The sequence below is a fragment of the Talaromyces marneffei genome, chromosome 6 (assembly GCF_009556855.1).
Source record: "Talaromyces marneffei chromosome 6, complete sequence".
Classification (NCBI taxonomy): Eukaryota; Fungi; Ascomycota; class Eurotiomycetes; order Eurotiales; family Trichocomaceae; genus Talaromyces; species Talaromyces marneffei.
Genome location: NC_072353.1, coordinates 545,036 through 563,009, shown reverse-complemented (window position 1 = coordinate 563,009; position 17,974 = coordinate 545,036). Strand labels below are relative to the sequence as shown.

At 46.7% G+C, this 17,974-nt stretch overlaps 7 protein-coding genes across 7 annotated transcripts; 5 read left to right on the top strand and 2 right to left on the bottom strand.

Moving 5' to 3' along the window:
* Nucleotides 1-763: 763 nt before the first annotated feature.
* On the bottom strand, nucleotides 764-3,430 carry EYB26_007706 (uncharacterized protein; the record flags this gene model as incomplete). Its single annotated transcript, XM_054266967.1, has 7 exons — nucleotides 764-1,387; nucleotides 1,445-1,931; nucleotides 1,984-2,053; nucleotides 2,105-2,188; nucleotides 2,258-3,012; nucleotides 3,060-3,116; nucleotides 3,414-3,430. The coding sequence occupies 7 exons, from the start codon at nucleotides 3,428-3,430 to the stop codon at nucleotides 764-766; spliced, it is 2,094 nt and encodes a 697-aa protein (XP_054122942.1).
* Nucleotides 3,431-4,732: 1,302 nt separating this feature from the next.
* On the top strand, nucleotides 4,733-6,419 carry EYB26_007705 (uncharacterized protein; the record flags this gene model as incomplete). Its single annotated transcript, XM_054266966.1, has 2 exons — nucleotides 4,733-4,864; nucleotides 4,929-6,419. The coding sequence occupies 2 exons, from the start codon at nucleotides 4,733-4,735 to the stop codon at nucleotides 6,417-6,419; spliced, it is 1,623 nt and encodes a 540-aa protein (XP_054122941.1).
* Nucleotides 6,420-6,999: 580 nt separating this feature from the next.
* Nucleotides 7,000-8,025, top strand: EYB26_007704 (uncharacterized protein; the record flags this gene model as incomplete). Its single annotated transcript, XM_054266965.1, has 1 exon — nucleotides 7,000-8,025. The coding sequence occupies one exon, from the start codon at nucleotides 7,000-7,002 to the stop codon at nucleotides 8,023-8,025; it is 1,026 nt and encodes a 341-aa protein (XP_054122940.1).
* Nucleotides 8,026-9,622: 1,597 nt separating this feature from the next.
* EYB26_007703 (uncharacterized protein) lies at nucleotides 9,623-10,271 on the top strand (the record flags this gene model as incomplete). Its single annotated transcript, XM_054266964.1, has 3 exons — nucleotides 9,623-9,631; nucleotides 9,726-9,856; nucleotides 9,908-10,271. The coding sequence occupies 3 exons, from the start codon at nucleotides 9,623-9,625 to the stop codon at nucleotides 10,269-10,271; spliced, it is 504 nt and encodes a 167-aa protein (XP_054122939.1).
* A 571-nt stretch (nucleotides 10,272-10,842) lies between these two features.
* Nucleotides 10,843-11,385, top strand: EYB26_007702 (uncharacterized protein; the record flags this gene model as incomplete). Its single annotated transcript, XM_054266963.1, has 1 exon — nucleotides 10,843-11,385. One exon carries the CDS (start codon nucleotides 10,843-10,845, stop codon nucleotides 11,383-11,385), a length of 543 nt encoding a protein of 180 aa, XP_054122938.1.
* Nucleotides 11,386-12,089: 704 nt separating this feature from the next.
* EYB26_007701 (uncharacterized protein) lies at nucleotides 12,090-15,784 on the bottom strand (the record flags this gene model as incomplete). Its single annotated transcript, XM_054266962.1, has 2 exons — nucleotides 12,090-12,942; nucleotides 13,032-15,784. The coding sequence occupies 2 exons, from the start codon at nucleotides 15,782-15,784 to the stop codon at nucleotides 12,090-12,092; spliced, it is 3,606 nt and encodes a 1,201-aa protein (XP_054122937.1).
* A 1,516-nt stretch (nucleotides 15,785-17,300) lies between these two features.
* Nucleotides 17,301-17,964, top strand: EYB26_007700 (uncharacterized protein; the record flags this gene model as incomplete). Its single annotated transcript, XM_054266961.1, has 3 exons — nucleotides 17,301-17,429; nucleotides 17,513-17,745; nucleotides 17,811-17,964. The coding sequence occupies 3 exons, from the start codon at nucleotides 17,301-17,303 to the stop codon at nucleotides 17,962-17,964; spliced, it is 516 nt and encodes a 171-aa protein (XP_054122936.1).
* Between the last annotated feature and the right edge of the window lie 10 nt (nucleotides 17,965-17,974).

Here is a 17,974-nt window from a genome sequence, read left to right as displayed (position 1 = left end):
GTTATTACTTGCATAAGGAGTTTGGGAACATTATAAGCGTTTTTGTTTGACTATGTGGATGGGACGGGGGATGTCTGGATAGTCTAGATATATATGGGCCAGGAAAGAGCTCGGTTTCCTACGTGCTGTGTGATCGTCAATCTTTTCGTATTCTTCGTTCTTATTATAGTTCTACAATAGATTCCGGCATTCGAAATTCTACATTGGCTTGAGGATTGCGAACGAAGATCCGGCTTTCAAATCGCTCTCGAGAGCTTGTGGCACGTTATACTGCGATTACCTCGACTCCAATATAGAACCCTGCTTTGCTATTTCACAGATCCATGACCCAATCGTTCATTCACTCATTATATACAAAAGCGGAGAACAGGAGAATAAAACCGGTACACCTCTTGGAACAACGCTTACACCATTCATATGCCATGCATTTTCTGCAATGAGAGTTTCTGTATCAAATCAAAAACAAAACCCCACCCCTGGAACGAAAACACTCCTTAGTCAAGACTATATACCACATGAAAGCCCTCAAATCAAACAAATACCAACTCGACAACTCATTTTTTTATCGGTAGGTAACTGATTGACAAATTTACTGTGCAGAATTATAAGTCTCAAGGTCGTAAGCCCCCGTTGTCTTGAAAGGGGGCTGATAAAACATGGCGCGAAGAACACATCTTTTCCAGTATGCAGTGACATGCATGATGCCAGTCACGAACAGAATGGGTATCACAAGGTAAACTCATTAATGAGCTTTTGCTATCCGTCACCGTGCAATCATCCGACTTGGCCCTGATCCAGTCATAAGCCCGGAAGAATGGATGCCACCCAATGGTTTATTCGAAGTAGACAAGGGTGGTGAGCTTTCCCTTTTCGAGGCCCCAAATAAGCCAAATCGTGGAGGGGAGTAGCCTGGATTTCGGGTAGGGACTTCATGTCTGGCTTCAAATAGATGGGTTGGATTTGTCGAAGGCCCCTTGCGGACATCCAGTGGAGACGAGCTTTGAGATCTGAGTCCAGACTTTCTGTCCAAAGCATCGAAGTCGACGGTGCCAGGCTGACCAGCTGCGTGCTGTCTATGATCTTGTTCTATTCCATATGGGGTATTCCCTGTCGAAGAGTTTGCAGCGGATGCATTGTCTGCTATAGTAGATGCAGACCCGTTTGGTGCATTGATATCTATGACACGCTTCTGTGCTGCTGGCGTTGTGAAAGATGTCAAATTGGCCAGATGTGCAGGCCGATTTGCTTGTACATATTGAGGATTGGCCCAGATAGGCTGCTGTTCGTGATGGGTTTCTTCAGCCGCTGTATAGCGGGGCATATCGGAAGAAATGCCTCCTCGTACTCCAGATTGCGGAGCCACAACCGGGCGGTGTTCAACGGAAATCTGCCGAACTCGCGGTGAGCTGAAAGTACCCCAAAGAAGTATATAAAATTGACTTACACCCATTTTGTCAAAATCGTCATCAATTTCGGTTGTGCGAGCCGCAGACAAGGTTGGCGCTGCAGGGAAACCGACATACTTTGCAACTCCAGCCATAACCGATACTTCTTGGTTGTACGCGGTTTGTTGCGAAATTTGCTGTGACCGTCTGGTAGGGAAGGGAATATAATGATGAGCGCCAAGCTCCTCGGTCTTGAAGCGATCGTGCTGGATAGCATAGAACTGTTTGCTAACAGCAGTGGAGTGCTTCTCCCGCGTATCTCGGATGCGCTGGAAATAAGTGCTGTGGATTTGAGCGCGGTCGGCAAGACTCCGACTCATAAGTGACTGCATACGATATTGATACAGAGTATGCTCATAGTTTATTTTCTTGTCGCGGTGACGCTGTAAACATTCAAGCTGACGCAAGAGTTCCGGATGTGTTGGTTCTGGGCTTGTAAGTTGTTCCAATTCACGATCAATCTTGGCAATTCTTTCATCATAAATCCTGTACAACATTAGCGAATTGTGCATCCTACCTTGACAAGGGTCAAACCTACTTTTCGCGCAGCGTCGCAAACTCTTTCTCCAAGACCGCTAGAGCGTCAATGGCTGCAATTTTTCGAGCCACTGCCAGTGAATCAGCAAACATGTCATTACAGACTGAGACGATTGACTTACATTCTTCTTCAGACTTTGCAACCGCGTCAGCGTCGTTAGCATCATCAGCTACATCGCCTGTTTCCTCATCTTCTTGCAGCTGATCTTCGGTATTTTCAGCTCCATTCTCCAAGTCTTCGTCTGTATCTCGAGCTCTTCTGCCTTTTCGCTTACCCTTCTTGACACCGCGTTTGCCTCCTCGAGTCGCGATAGTAGGCACAGCAGAGTCTGGTGTTTCGTCGAGCGGAGTTCCCTTTCCTGAAGCATCATGTTGACCGACTTCTTCGGTTTCTTCGCGTGTTGTTAGAACATCACCACCGACTTCGTCCTGGATTTCATCAGCTCCGACAGAGCCTCGGCGCTTTCGTAGCGGCTCGTCATCGTCGCCCATTTCGGTGTCAAGATCTTCATTCGCTTGCGAACGTTTGCGTTTTTTGCCCGCTACGTCTGCGTGTGAATGAGGACTCTCCGCATCATCAAGAACCGGTGTTTCTATATTCTCAGAAGCACCATTGGGCTTCGACGATCGACGGGTCTTGCTTGGAGTCTTAGTCAATTCGTTTTCTTCATCTTCTTCCATTTCGTCATAGGTCGTAGATTGCGCAAGTTTGCTGGGACTACTTTCAAAGCGGCTCATCCCGGTCAATTTGATGTTCGGTTGTAATCGGTGATTGTTGGGAGAGTCTTCTAAACGCTCGGTTTCTGCCTCGGAATCTACCTCTTCTGGCACAGACTGTTGGGGTTGTGGTAGCTCGACATCGGAGGGCTCGTTATCCGAGACGTCATCTATTTCACTGAGACTGCTGGATCTCCCATCATCGCCGAGAGAATCTAGAGAGATATCTACATCGCCAATGACTCTGGACAAATCGACCCCAGCCTGGGCGACCGGCTCGGTGCTCTCAGCGACATCCATGGCAACGATACAGCTGATAGATTACAGCAATTGTCTTCGTAGATAGAGTAGTGTGGGTACGGTATAGCAATTGGAGGAATTGGATCGGGTAGTTGGTGCTTCGCGATAGTGGTGTGCCTGTTGGTATAGAAAATTTGTTAGCCAAAACTGAAAGCTACAACCATAACCACCACTCAATGACAATAGAGTAGAAAAATCAAAAATGATTGAAATCGCGAGTTTATAACCAAACATGACATAAAAATATGTAGAGTTAGTCGTGGAAAATGTTTTGTTTTGTAAGTGTGTTGACGAGCTCTCCAGCCCAGCGGCTATCGGGACAATTGGTCCGCGCTGTTGTTTCTTCCTCGTGGAAGAGACTCAGAAGAAGCAAAACGCCTGTATCGCAAAACAACAATTTTTCATGAGGCTCACCTGTTATCAAAGCGCATTCAAAGACGACTGTAATTTCGAGATGGCGACGTTAGGTACGACTGTCAACCAGCAGGGACTGACAGCGTAACCCCCCACCGACACGGGCTCACAAAAACCAGTTTTGCCTCCAAGAAAATCGCAGTGCGCCAACAGATCGACGAGATAGAAAAAACGACGATGAGTTAAAGCGCACGAAGCTGAGAAATCTAAGGGGTTTCTGATGTGACCATGCAAAGAGGAAGCGAAACGATCAGCATTGGAAATCGAGGTAAGCTCCCGATGGCGGAGAGAGAGCGAGTAGCGAGAGAAAACGAACAAGGGAAAAGAGATCGGAGGAAGGAGAAAATGCGAATCGAGTGGACGAGAGTGTTGATCTGAAGCAGAATAACGAGGAATACGATACGAGTAAATTTGGCGACGAGAGGTGGAGTGTGTTCGTAGTTTTTGCAGGACGAGGTTGGAATGGCACTTGGTAGAGGAAGAGGAGGGTGCAGCAGGCGGACGCAGTTAGTGACTGACCTGGTTTGGTTCCTGTGCCGGCGGCTTGGGGGAAAAGCGGACAGGAGCCAATAGGAAGCATTCTGCCACGGGCGGTACTATTCTGCCGCTGATCATTTCTGGCCTTCGACGCGGCTTGATTCCTTTTTGGACGCGTATTAGCCAATCAGTGCTTGTGGCAGCTTTCACCGCCCAGATTTCGGCTTGCCCTCGCCACGTGACCTCAGCCCGGATGCGTCTTCCTCTCTGCTTTTCGCATTTTCTTACGTCTGCTGAAAAGGAGCTATAGATGTCAAACAACTTTATTATGAGACGAAATTCAAGTATATAAACTATCACGAAGATTGTTCTATGCAGAACTGTGAAACAACAGGTAGTTTAAGCTACAGACAAGCTGAACCTGGCTCGGATGACTTCATCGCAATGTGCGGTTGTTTTCCGTGTTTGTGAAGGATCAGATGATCAGTAGATGCTCAATCCACCCAACACTTAATTGTTAATAATTTGATAATGAATAAGATTACATTTCTTCCAGGATACAAACAAGGAAAAGTAAGCTTGACATAGTAATAATATATATTCTCTCAGTCGAAGGCAAAACTGAAATTTCTAGAAACCAACTCGGGTTCGTTATCGGCTGATCACGTGGAGATAAGGAAGCTTAGATTGCCAAGACATTTTTATTTTTTTGGCCGGCTACACAGCGAAGAAAATTGCTTCTTGGTGCAAGAAGACCACGCTCATTCTTTGGTACATATTCTGCTCAAGATATCAGGCTTCTTGTTCAGTTATTTCCGAGGCACTATCCTTGATCCTACGCAATGGCAAAAAAATCGAAAAGCAAATCCGACAAGTCCGAGGATACAGAAGCACATGGCACTGTAGTTGTTGCGACAACAGCAAAGACCAATGTTCCTATCGACCCATTGCTGGCTTCTCTTTTTGAGAAAAGTGTAAGTTTTCATTTGAAATTACCAGGAAACAGTCAATTGAGAACTTGATGCTGATTTCTCTCAGGCTGGACCAGTAAAGGCACCAACGATAGAATATAAAGAATTCCAACCCAAACCACAGTCTGCGAAATCTCAACCTAAAACCACTGGTCTAGAAGATGGTGCGGAGCATATCCAGGACGAAGAAGCTGGTGATTCCGCTGCCAGCGACATAGAAATGGAGGATGCGGAGGGAAGTGATGACGATCAATCTCAATCTGAAACCGAACAACCTGCACAAGTACAACCAAATAGGAAGCGGAAAAGAGGGGTTGCGGACAACCTGGAAGATATCTATATGCAGAAGCTTGCCCGCGAAGAAGAGAGAGAGAAAGCCAGGCGCAAAACAGAGAAATCCAAAGGAGACGATGAAGGAGACGCCGAGAGCAAGGCGTCTGCAGAAAGCGACGAAGAAAACTCCGTCGATAGCGAACAAGATGATGATGCGCCGCCACCCGCACATGAAACCGTTTCTGGCGCTGCAGAGGCTCAGGAATTGGACAAATCCAACCGCACAGTGTTTTTGGGGAACGTTTCGAATTCCGCAATCACGTCGAAATCCGATAAAAAGGCTCTTTTGGCCCATCTTTCATCCTTCTTATCAAAACTACCGAAATCCGACACCGCTCACAAGATCGAGTCAATTCGCTTCCGATCAACCGCCTACGGTACAGAAAAGGGAGTCCCTCGACGAGCCGCCTTTGCGCACAAAGAGACCATGGATTCTACAACACTCAGCACAAACGCTTACGTTGTCTATTCTACGCCTATTGCTGCTCAAAAGGCCCCGGGAGCCTTGAACGGAACTGTTGTGCTCGGACGTCATTTGCGAGTTGACAATGTCGCGCACCCGGCTGCTATCGATAACAAACGATGTGTGTTTGTTGGTAATCTCGATTTCGTCGGACAAGAAAAAGATGAGAATGATGATGAGGAAACCCCAAAAAAGAAAAAGAACAGCCCTCCTGCTGATGTTGAGGAAGGATTGTGGCGAACATTCAATGCTAATACCGGGGTTGCGGGCAAGAAGAATGCCGGTGGTGGCAATGTCGAGTCAGTACGGGTTGTTCGTGACCAGGCGACTCGAGTTGGCAAGGGTTTCGCCTATGTGCAATTCCATGACGAGAACTGTGTGGAGGCCGCATTGCTTCTGGACGGCAAGAAGTTCCCTCCTTTACTTCCTCGCAAACTCCGCGTTACTCGCGCACGGAAAATGAGCAAAAAGCGCGACTCCAACCCGAGAAGAGTTCCTGCGACGGATAGTGCTCACAGCACTCTCCGCGGCCGTGTCAAGAAACTGCTCGGACGAGCTGGAGCTGCCAAAATTCAAAATGGCGACGACGGCAAACCATTTATTTTCGAGGGTCAGCGTGCAGTTGAGAAAACTGATCAATTCAAATTCAAGCGCAGGGGAAGCAAAGGCAGCAAGGGCAAGCCAAAGAACAGGAGCTCTAAGCGCGCAGAAGCATATCGTGCTTCTGGTGGAAGATCTGCCAGAAAAGCTGCATCAGAATAAAAGATATTTGTTGCTTGGTTATTATGTATTTAGCATTGTTCACGGAAATAGTTATATGGTTACGGTTAGAGATATATATTGGCCGAGAAGCCTCGCTCGCACCAGAATTTGCACATTCGGCTACCCCGGTGACCTCGGATATCGTCCTGGGTAGTCCTCTAAGTCTTCTATTTGTCCACGTACAATAGTTTTCTTGTTCTTGAACCATTAGGTGAGTGTCACAAGATCGCCTCCAGCATCACGTGGCCGAGTCTCGAGACCAACCAATTTGGCGGTACGTCATCGCAAAGCTTACCCGCATCGAGGCAACGACATTCAACAACTGAACGTAGAACTCATCCATTATCATTCAGGAACAGTCAGTATTCAACGAGTCGCATCCGAAGTGGAGTCTCAAAGCAAGCCTGTCTGTCACTCCTGTGATTTCAGAACAGTCATTCTTGGCAATACCGGTACCGTTATCTGCTACAGGTTCATTAACCGTCGGCAGACCGATGTGCTCAGCATCCTGGTAGAGATATCTATTCCTCTCTTAGTCTTGTACGCTGTTACATGGTACATCTTGAACAAGAACAACCCCATGGATCGTAATCATATGCCCTTCCGTCTCCGAGGACGTGGCGGTCGGCGAACAGTCTTTCCATCGTATCCGCAGCACCACGAAGTAGAGACAAGTAGCAAAATCAGCGGAGCATCTGATGCAGAAAACACACCTGACGAGAACCAGGACACAGAGTTTTACCCAAGTTTGGAAGACGTGTCCCAAGTCAGGGAGATACTTTGTCGATTGTGGTCGACCTCATCATCGTCTTCAACGTCGAAGAGGCGAAATGTGATGCTTCCAGATGAGGTGATTGATATCATTCTAGATGAGGCAGAATATTGGCCAAGTGTGGTCACGAAACTTAACACGACGCCTTTTGTGATATCTACAGATGGTGATACAGAGTGTTTGAGGACGCCACCATTATGTTATAGTCTTTTGAAAGATGAAAATAAAACCGAAGATGAATATTCGTCGACGGATAAAGAACGCGAGCCTCATATTTTGCTACATAGAGGCATTCACCCCTGTCGAAAGATTGTCTTTGATATCTCGTCACATGATCAAGGATGGGGTGGAGAGACTGCTCATAGAGGCACATTCCAGGGTTCGTGGACATGGTTCGATGCATACATCATACCTTCAAACGACAAGGATGACGGAGCGGAGGAAGGTCGCAGAGCGTCTGACTCGACTACCTCAACAGTAGCCACGACCGCTACTGCAAGGTCAACAGATTCCAACTCTAGCTCTGAGGGACCAGCTTCGAACCGTCTAAGACCCTTTCTCCCAGAACCCACCAAACTACAATGCAATCGCACTGCAACCATCAACCCCACCGATTATCACATTGTTTGGCACTATCTTGATGATTTGCCGGCTGATTCACCGGAAGCCGAGCAAATAGAGCAAGAGACTGGTCGCGGCCGCGCAACTTTTGATGGAAATGCGGTACGGGATATGAAGGTCGGCGATGAAGTCTCTGTATGGCTAAGGGCACGGTTTGCAGGATGGAGGAATCATGTGGATAAGATGTCTGTCAGGGTCTTTTGGGCTGCTTGAGCGTTATTGTTTGTTCGGCTGGAATGATGATAATTAATTGTTTGTAGGGGAGATAATGCAATTTTGTAACAGTCTGTCTCTTACCAGCTGATGTTGAAAAACTGTCTTTTTGTCTCGGATACCATCTCAAGGCCATTATCGTTTCAGTCCGAATGGTGTCGACTTAATCAAAGTTGCTTCTTTGACCAAGTCAATTGTACTGACTCACAGAGCTTGTTTCATAAAACAAGGCACCTACGGAGAGAGACTTCGAAGCAATGACCGCATCCGTAATGCTATTTATCACCTCTTCTCCCTCGCCCATCTTCAATAGTCTAATCGAAATTAGCAGACTTTTTGGATGCTTCGCTCCATTTGAAAAATACATTGACCCAACTATCTCGTACGTATAGCCTCAATAATGTCTGAAATACCAGACATTCCCATAATCCGCTGGGAAAAAACCAACGAAACCAGAGTCCAAGGCAGCCCTAACGACTACCAAGCCGCAAAGGACATGTGGTTCAGCCGTCTCTTAGACGCTTTCCCCCCCATCTACGGAATCAGCATCAATACCGACGAAATCATCTCCAATGACATTTTTGTAGTTGATATCATCAATGAATGGACGCAACAGATTCGAGTCGTTTTTGCGCACCCTAACCATAGGGGCAATGATCGTTCGACCCGGGAATCAAAGATATGGAAGACGATGATTGACTCGATGACGAGGTATTTGTGCCAAGTTCGTCGAGAGCGAATGGCGCTTCAGGAAGTTATTCAATTACCGCTTATAGATGAGAATACTTATTATACCATCATTGCCGTGGGGAGGAATGTGAGATTCTTTGCGCTAGAAGCTGACTCGTATACATTGATGGATTCTTCAGGTACGAATGGAGAGATGTATGATGCATTTCATGGGAAGGATCAGATTCGGGGGATGTTTTGGGAATTGTCGAGGAATAATTGTGGTTTATGGTCTGCCTGATTTCAAGATACGTTGGCGTCCCTTTTCCCCTGCAAGAAATGGGTTTTAGAGATACGGGCCATTCGAACTTGTTTATGCTATGAGTAGATGAACGAAAATTACGTTTTCTCACGGTGATGCATGAAATACATACATAGGAAAACACGTCTAGTCGATTTAGGAATCCCTTGACCGAGGACCTAACACCAAATTTTGTCTTTGTAACTGGCATCAGATACTACCATCTTAAACCCTTTACGATCACAGAACCCTTTTTTGTAGAACATCCGTTTGTTACATGACTTATGATAGGCTGTTACTTCAATATTTCATTGTCCATACGTACGTAGGGAGCTTGTATACAAAGGCCCACGGTTTTTCCCAGATAGAGCCATCAAGTATGATAGTTCCCAGCTCAGCCTTGTTGGAAAAGTAGGACTTCAGCGCGGTTATTTCTAGTATTCAGCGTGACAGCATACCCTTGAAAAGGCCAGAAATGTCCGCGATGCACCAGGCCGTTCTCGCGCACCACGATATCTAGGTATTGAGCATCAATACGCTGGATGGCAGAAAGCTCTTTGCTTTGCACTGACATTATTTTCAAACGCTGGGTTCTGGTAGATACAATTCACGAGGAGAACCATCGAAATGGAGAATGTATGTTGCCGACCAAGATCATTGGATCATCTCCCCAATCATTCATTCAAACATTGAATCAAAATTGAATCAACTAATCTTAACATATACATAGCACATTGAATCTTCAGCGGTCACCGAACTCTACGCCAGCATCGTCAGAGGAGGACAATATGTCCCTTGGACCATCCCCATGGGCCTATGGCTCAACATCGTTCAACGCTACCTCCGCCTCCCAAACGGTTGGTAAGTCTTCTTAAACGGACAATACAAACTCTCAACCCTTTACACCACCAGCATTGTCAGTCGAGAAACCCTCCAACCTTGTTTCGTTATAGCTACCTTGGAAGACACCTTTTACGGGATGAATGACGACGACATCTCCTTTCCGGATATGGTGCGACAAATCACGGAATACATGCTCAAACGGCGGACACGGTGGATTCGGATTAGTAGGGGGACTGATGAGCCTGCAGCGTGGAAGACGGCATATGTGCTTGTGACGCTGGCGACGTGTAGGTTATATGTCCTTGAGCCGGGTTCGAATGAGTTGGTTAGCTATTTTGCGGATCGGGGACCTGTGCGGTTTTATGATGCGTTTGGTGAGTTTGCGGTTATTAATTCACTTTTGACGAGGATTGCGGAGGTTGTGGCTGAGTGAATTGTAAAGAAATTTCCCAATCGCGAAAGTCTTGAAGTTCTCTAGCCCTAATGTCATGAAGTGCCCATTTAACCCCCAGGCCTACTAGCCACCACCTATAGTGCAGAGTAAGAAATTATTTGATTCAGCATCTAATAGAAAAGCTATGATATATGTATATAAGCATGTACGCTACATCAATATTATAATAGATTTCAACCGGGACTGTTTGAATACGACTCAAACTCATCCTACCACAACAGTTGTTGCATGTGTTGTTGGTTTACCCCTGTCTAGATATGTATAATACATGCAGGGTTCGGGTTTGTTTGGCGAGACAAGAGCCGCTTGAACCAGAGTGGCGCTAATCAACGAATGGGAGCCCATATATAATAGACTTGAAATGCAGCTATAATTGCTTGTCTTGTTGTTGCTGCACTTTATGCACTTTTATTGAGTCTCCGTCCATTTTTTTGTCCGCTCCCTGTTTTATGCTAGTATCCAAGGCAGTCAATATGCGCCATACATCAACCCTAGTATTGAGTTTTCCGTCAAGAGCGACACCAACGGCTCCGACGAGATCTTCTTAGCTATGGATGTCACCCAGGAAAACTTCTCAAGCAGTGACCCTTACTATGTCCCGGCCTGGATTCACAAACTAAATGGCATTGAGGATGGCGGCTCGCCTGGTCCTTGTTTACGAGCAACTAACTGTTCAACGTATCTAGAAGCAGGCTCACCCAACATCACGTTTCAAACCCATGGAAAGAGCATCGTGTTCACGACCCGAAACGGCACGCAAAAGCCTGATCTCGTCGCTGCTTGGGCTAGGAGCGCTTGCACGGGCACCACCCAGAGCGTTACCTTCAATGTGACGGGGACACTGCATGTTTGGGACACGGGAAAAATAGATGGTCGAAATTCCTGTGCCATTCTTTCGCCTATTACGCCAACTGCAAGCCCTTGCGGTGCGGCCATAAACTCAGCGGCCGCGTCAAACATTTCCGCGTCTATCACATCTGCTGGCTGCGCTGTAACATGTCCACCTACCAATCAGAGTTCAACTAGGAAGGATATTTTGTTTTCAGGCTGGTGGTTGATATGTTTACTCTTGGCTGCACTTGAGTCTCTCTAAATTCTAGTTAGACCAAGTCTCCTTATTCACCTCGTAGTGTCTACACGATGTACATTATGGTATATAGTAACTATATAGTAATGAGAATTAGACTATATTTTGATGCTAGCATCAAACGGAAACAACTACCACTCAACAAGAGGTATGAACACGATATTACCCAAATAGGAAAAAGTAAAATTTGATAATTCCCCTGATCTCTACTCTGTACTCACATCCGCACTACGAAGTGTTTTCACTCGATTTCCAGCAATTAGATGGATGCAAACGTCATTATATTAACGAAAACCAAAGACAAATGAAATTTCTCAAAAGAGTGTATCTATCTAAATATGTAGATGAAAATGCAACAATTTCGTAAAGAAGTGAACCGAAAGCCAAACAAGACAGAATCCCAAAAAACCCCATGCTTCCTCACCGGCTCCGCCCATGCAACATGATTCCCAATGATAAAGTCGTCAAGGTCGTTAAGTCGTAATATCTTTCTGTGTAGTACATGCTCAATCTTTCGAAAATACAGGTCGTTCCGTCTTGGAATACAAATTGGTACAATAATCAACAATCATGAGTGATAAAGGAAATTGCAAGTAGTGAATTGAAAAAAAAAAAAAAAAAAAAAAAAAAAGGCAAGAAAAGTCCGAAATATGAATCTCAATGTTTTGAGATTCGACTGCTTTTATCATCCTTTTGAGGACGAAGGGAGCTTAGGGAGACGAAGAACGTGCTGTCTCGCCATTCACACTCCCTTTCTGGCCCTGCTCTTCCCTCCTCGCAAGCACTGAAGGAGAATCAGAGTAGAGAATAGAACCTGGGAAATAAACACAGGCATTCATCTTCTCCTTGTCATCCGCAATAAAGTCTTCATGCGCCGCCTCCCTATAAATACGCGGGAAGACTCGTAGCAGGACATGTCGACCGCCAGGAGAAGCACTTCCACTAGGACTGGATTCGGGGAAAGCCCTGCCGCAGGTATACTCTTCCCAACCCTCATTGACCTCTCCATCCGACTCTGGCGCAGGCATAGTAGCAAGCACAAGCTCCCTCTCAACGCGTGCATGTCTCCAGGTCTCTGCCGCAAGTTTGACGATCCGTCTAATCCCACCCAACAATGCGTCTAGTTGCTTCGGGTCCGCGAAATGCTTGATGTGGTCAACAATCTCATCCACAATCACAGCGGCCACGACATTGATGGATTGCTTTGCGTCCGACGTTGTGTAGGCTGCTTTGAGGGTTTGCTGTCTCCAAAATGCTTCTCGGCGGACGGATTTGCGGCGAATATCCATGGACAACACCTGGAAGAAGGTATCGGCTTTATCGTATCTGCGGCCAAGAGTGAAGAGGAAAGGTTGGAAGATGCGGTATGTCAGAGTTTTGGAGACAACGTGTTGGATGTAGGCGGATCGGAGTTCGCGGGACGCGACTGTGTTGTCAAGAAAGGATGGCATTTCAGAGGGAATCTTTTCAAGGATGTCCTTTGGTGGGTCGATGGGGAGGTAGGAAAAGTGCTCTTTGGAGAGATCGATGATTAGTCGTTGGAGTTGGCCGAATTGGTCGACACTATTTACACACAATTAGGTTAGATGATCGTCTTGATCTCAGGAATATCAGTTCATAGGACAATATTTAGTTACGTTGTTCATACTTACAAGAATTGATCACCCTTTGATGACTTCAAGTCTGTCGCCTCACCCAGGCTCTGCAATGTCTTTCGCAGCTTCTCTCTGTCATTTTCCATATTGTCGATTGTTCGGCGCATCTCTTCGACTGCGGATTGTAGGTGTCTTTCGCGGACTACATCATCTCGTTCCAAGGCGTCCTTCTCTCGTTCAATACCTGCTAATTCGTCCAATTTCTCGTGAAGTTGTCGCTGTAACATGGTCTTCTCGGCTGCCCATGTTCTCTCTTTCTCGTCAAAGTCCTTGGATAGTTTATCGAAGCGCCTTTGGAGATCCTTTGTGTTGGTTTCGTGTGTGATGCGCAAGTCATTGATCTCTGTTGCGTGGACGTCACGAATGTTATCAAGTTCGGAGAAGTGAGACCCAATGAGCTGCCCGTTCTCTTCGGCATGTTTCCTGTGCGTATCTTCTAACTCAGCATGTTTGGCTTCAAGCTCAGCCTTCTTGGTCACAAGCTCTTCAAGCGTTGACTGTAACTCGGCTTGGGTGGCCAGTAGTTCCTCCTGTTTGTAGTGAACATCATCCTGCGCTTTCTTGACCTCCTCCAACTTCTCTTCTAGTTCCGTCTTGGTCGTCTCAAGTTCCTTCTCTTTCGTCTCCAAGTCCTCGGATTTGCTGACAAAAGAATCACGAACGGCCTGTAAATCATTCTTCGCAGCTTCCAAATCTGCAAGAGTTCTCTCAAGTTCAGCGTGTTTGTCGTCATGTTCGGTCTGGAGGTTACTGTGCGCTTCTTCCAACTCGCGGTGTTTCTCTTCCCAAGAAGACTTCAGGGTCTCTTGCTCGTCGAGAAGTTCCTTTTCGCGTTCGTTGTATCGTTCGTTAGCGGCGGTCTCATCCTCGGTTCTGATTTCCTCGAACAGATTCGTCAATTCCTCCTTTTGCATAGACAATTCGGCCCGTTCATGTTCTTTCGCCTCTTCGAGAGTCCTTTCGTGTTCCATCTCCATCTCTTCAACCTTCTTCTCGAGTGTATGAATTTCCGACTCAAGCTCCGATTTTACCTGCTCAAGTTCCTCATTCTGCTTCCGAAATGTATCGAGATACCCCTGTATATTCTTTATTCTGTCCTGCTGATTTGATAGATCCACCCGCAGACCACTGATGATATCCTTGAACTTGCCGTACTCTTCCGCCGTCTCTGTAGCAGCCTTCTTCATCTGACCCTGAAGCGCCTCAATATAAAAATCCTTGTGCATAATGGCTTGTTCATGTTGTGATTGTAGCTGCTTGAATTCCGCCTCTCTAGCCTGCAGCTTATTGCGAGTATCCTTGAAACTGTCCAACATGCGACTGAGGTCCGGCATAGCTTTCTCAACTCGACCCATGAGATGATGGTGTTCATGATGGTCATCCTCATTGTTGATATGACTATTTGTCTTTTCCATCCGCTGGCTATGCGCATGACTGTTCCCGCTTCCCCCGGATAATGTACGGTCCATTCTGCCGCTGTAATAGTCTCTTGCACCATTGGCATATGTGCTCGAGCGACGGGGATACATATGAGGAGATGCCATGGGTGTATGTTCCATCATGGGGGAGTGATAGGCATTAGGATAGGCTGTAGCGAAGCTGGCGGAAGATGCAGCAACACTACCTGGATGCATTTGTGGGGCGTGCATGCCCATCATGTATGGGCTGTATGCTTGCATTGCAGGACTGGTGTATCTGTATTGTGGTGACGTGTGATACATCATCGGCGAGCCATGGCGGGAGAGAGGATGCTCGGGTGGTATGACTGGAGAGTGTACAGAGCGTGGTTCACTAGGTACGGGAGATGGTAGGGGTGCTGGTCCGGCGTGAGAAATTCCGGAAATGGAGTGTTTTGAGGACATATTGTCGAGTATATCTGGAACAACATCTTCTTGGTGGTCTCGATGTTCTTCTTCTGAATGTTCTTTTGCTTCCTCCGCTATTTCTTGTTGCCCCTCTGTCTGTAGCTCTTTGGCTTCCGTTAGTTCAGCTGGTTCTTCCGGAAGACTGTGTTCAGGTTCTTCTTGTGTCCCTTCTACATTGTTTTCAGGCGCGTCTTCTGTGGGTTCTGGAGTATCCTCGTCATCTTCTTTTACCTGGTAAGCTTCGACTGGCACTGACTTGAGCTCTTCATGTTCAGCGTCTGCTGGTGTCTCTGTATGGGCTTGAGGTTCCTCGGGAATATCTTCAGGAGCCTTCTCTGGAGCGTTTTCGGGATCAACAATCTCCTCTATTTCGTCCGATCCATTTTTAGCATCTTGAAAGGTATCTTCCTCGTCCTTAGGGTCATTCCTCGGTGCGGTACCGGATGACTTCCCACTGATTGATTGAGTGGGTGAATGCTTTTTGTTCTTCATTGAGGCCGATTCGTCGTCTTGCACAGTTGGTTCGTGAGGTGCAATCATGCTCCAGTCTTCAGGTTGTTGCGGCTCTTCTGGTTCATGTAGCTCTTGGTGCTCTTCTATTTCTTGTAGCTCGTGTGGCACTTGGTGCTTTAGTTGTTGTTCGTCGTCGTCGTGGTTGTTGTCGCCTAGGTTGATATCGACTGTCTCCAGCACTGTATCACTTGGCTCGGGAGGAGAGATTTCTTGCGTCTCCTCCACGGGAGCAGTGTGCTTTTGTGCTTCTATAGAAGGTGATATCACCTCCTCGGGAGCAGCTACCTCTGCAGGCTCTGGCTCAGGCAGAAGAGGAGGAGGGGCATCCTCAATCTTTTGGTTCTTCTTCTTTGCCTTGTTCTTCTTAGCCATTGTGCTGTTGTGATCACGTACACAATCTGATCTGTGATGCGTGCGATGAGAAGGAGAAGAGACTCAGGCAGTTGCTAACGTGTTCCCAATCGTGGATCAGACGTTGTAAGAATGCAGTTGCAAAAGAATAAAGATCGAGCAGCCGGAATCAGCTCGACAGGCATTTATACAGGTATGGTGTGTTGATGATAAAGGTAATAGGATAGATATACCAGGTCAAGGCGTGATTCTTGTTATGTACTCAACCCTGGAAATAATTGACCTGCCTGATCAGTTTGAATTCAAATATGGTGATGCAGTTAATGAAGGAAGGTGGAGGAGATAAGAATAGAGTCAAGCAAATTCGTCAAATGAATATTATACACAACAATTAGCTCTAGAAACGGTCAGACAACAAGAAAAGCAGAAAGACAATTCGGGAAGTCGAGCGTCGGAATTTGGGCTGATAAAACAAGGAAAGAACTATTAACTAGTAGCAGTTATTTACTTAGTCAACCCAAAGAAAAAAAAAGCGACTAGCAGTATCCCCCATGAAGTTAAAAATGTAGCCCAAGGATTTGTGTGTCGTGACGGTACATGCATGCATCCCACTTTAGCGACATACGAACTCGAGGATGGGTAGCGCCGAAACCACGCAAACTAAAACCGACGGCTTTGTTGGACCGTCAAGAGTCATGTAAGAAAAAGGGGTGAATCTGAAATCTCATTCGCCGAGCTGCCACAAGTGAGGCATCTTGAGGTGAAGAGAGTGAGCATTGGGTATCAAGCCTTCGCATTGGTTTGTCACTGGGCAGCAATTAGTTGGTTGTAACTCGCTAAGGCCAAGACATGGACTTGTTGGGAGTATGAGTCAAAGTGTTCTAAGTTCCAATGGATTGACCAGAGCACTGTTCTTTTTTTTTTTTTTTTTTTTTTTTTTTGGCTGTTTGTTCTTCTAGAATCAATGTTTTTTTCGTGGTGGTTAGTATGTGAGCTGTCTCGAATCTCGGGTAGACACGAAGCAGCGACCCGCCGGCTACCTGGCGCTTGCACCTATGACCTGACGACCGTACGACCTGCATCTGGCAACACTTGTCTCCATTCGGATATGAAACTTGCATTCCGCTTGGCCGGGTCCGAGGTAATCTGACTGAGAGTGCCCAGTTAGTAGTACTCTGATGAAGATATGAGTTAGCCACTAACAACGGGTCTTCCCGCTGCACCTTAGCGGTAAATCGCTTCGTTGGATGATACTTGGCGTTACTGTATAGGTGACTTTATAGCCCATTTGATATCATTTTTAGTAGTCGATTAACTGTCAATATTCAGCAATTAATTCAGGAATAGAGTCAAGGACTCAATATACTTCTTGTCAGGAAGAAATGCAAACATCACATGCGTGGATGCTGATTGGCCAATTCTAAGTAATATATCACGTGACTGGCCCGCTGCCGGCAACCTCTCCATCATCAAATCAACCAGCTTGACTACACTTCACGGTGTTCAAAGCTTCGCCATACCACCTCACACCTCCACAATGTTTGCTGTCAGACGCTCAGCGGCTCCCGTGAGGCAGCTGCTGCGTCAACAGCCGCGCCGCTTCGAGTCGCATGCCGCACACGATCACCATCACCATCACCAAGGACCAGTGAACGAGAGCTTCGGCGTAAGTCGCACCTCAACCCACCATTCATGCGATTTACATGCCTGGCCACATCGCTAACCACTCAATTGCATTGCTGCAAATAGCCAAGTTTCTACGTCGCCGTCTCAACCTTCGCCGCCAGCTTCCTGCTATACCGCATCAGCAAGGCTTCCGATGACTCCTTCATTTCCCGTCTCATCACCAAATACTCGCCTGACCAGAAGGTGTTTGAGGAGCGAAATGCCATTCACACTGCTGCCTTAGAGCAGGCTGCTGCTGACCGTCATTTGTTCGTTGGTGCAACTCGTCAGGATTATGTCGATTTGAGGAGCACTGAGTACACCTTCCCCTGCTGACCGCCATCTTCATTTCTGAGATCGTGGCTAATATGTTCATAAACAGGGTGTTCAACGCCGGATCACCATTCAATGTCGCCCCTGGCTCCCAGGCTGACCTCAGCAAAATTGCTGCCCACTATCACCAGAAGAACCAAGACCTTGAGGTCGACCGGGTGGCGCGGATGAAAGATGGAAAGGTTGTCAGCATATTTGACTAGACAGCAACCA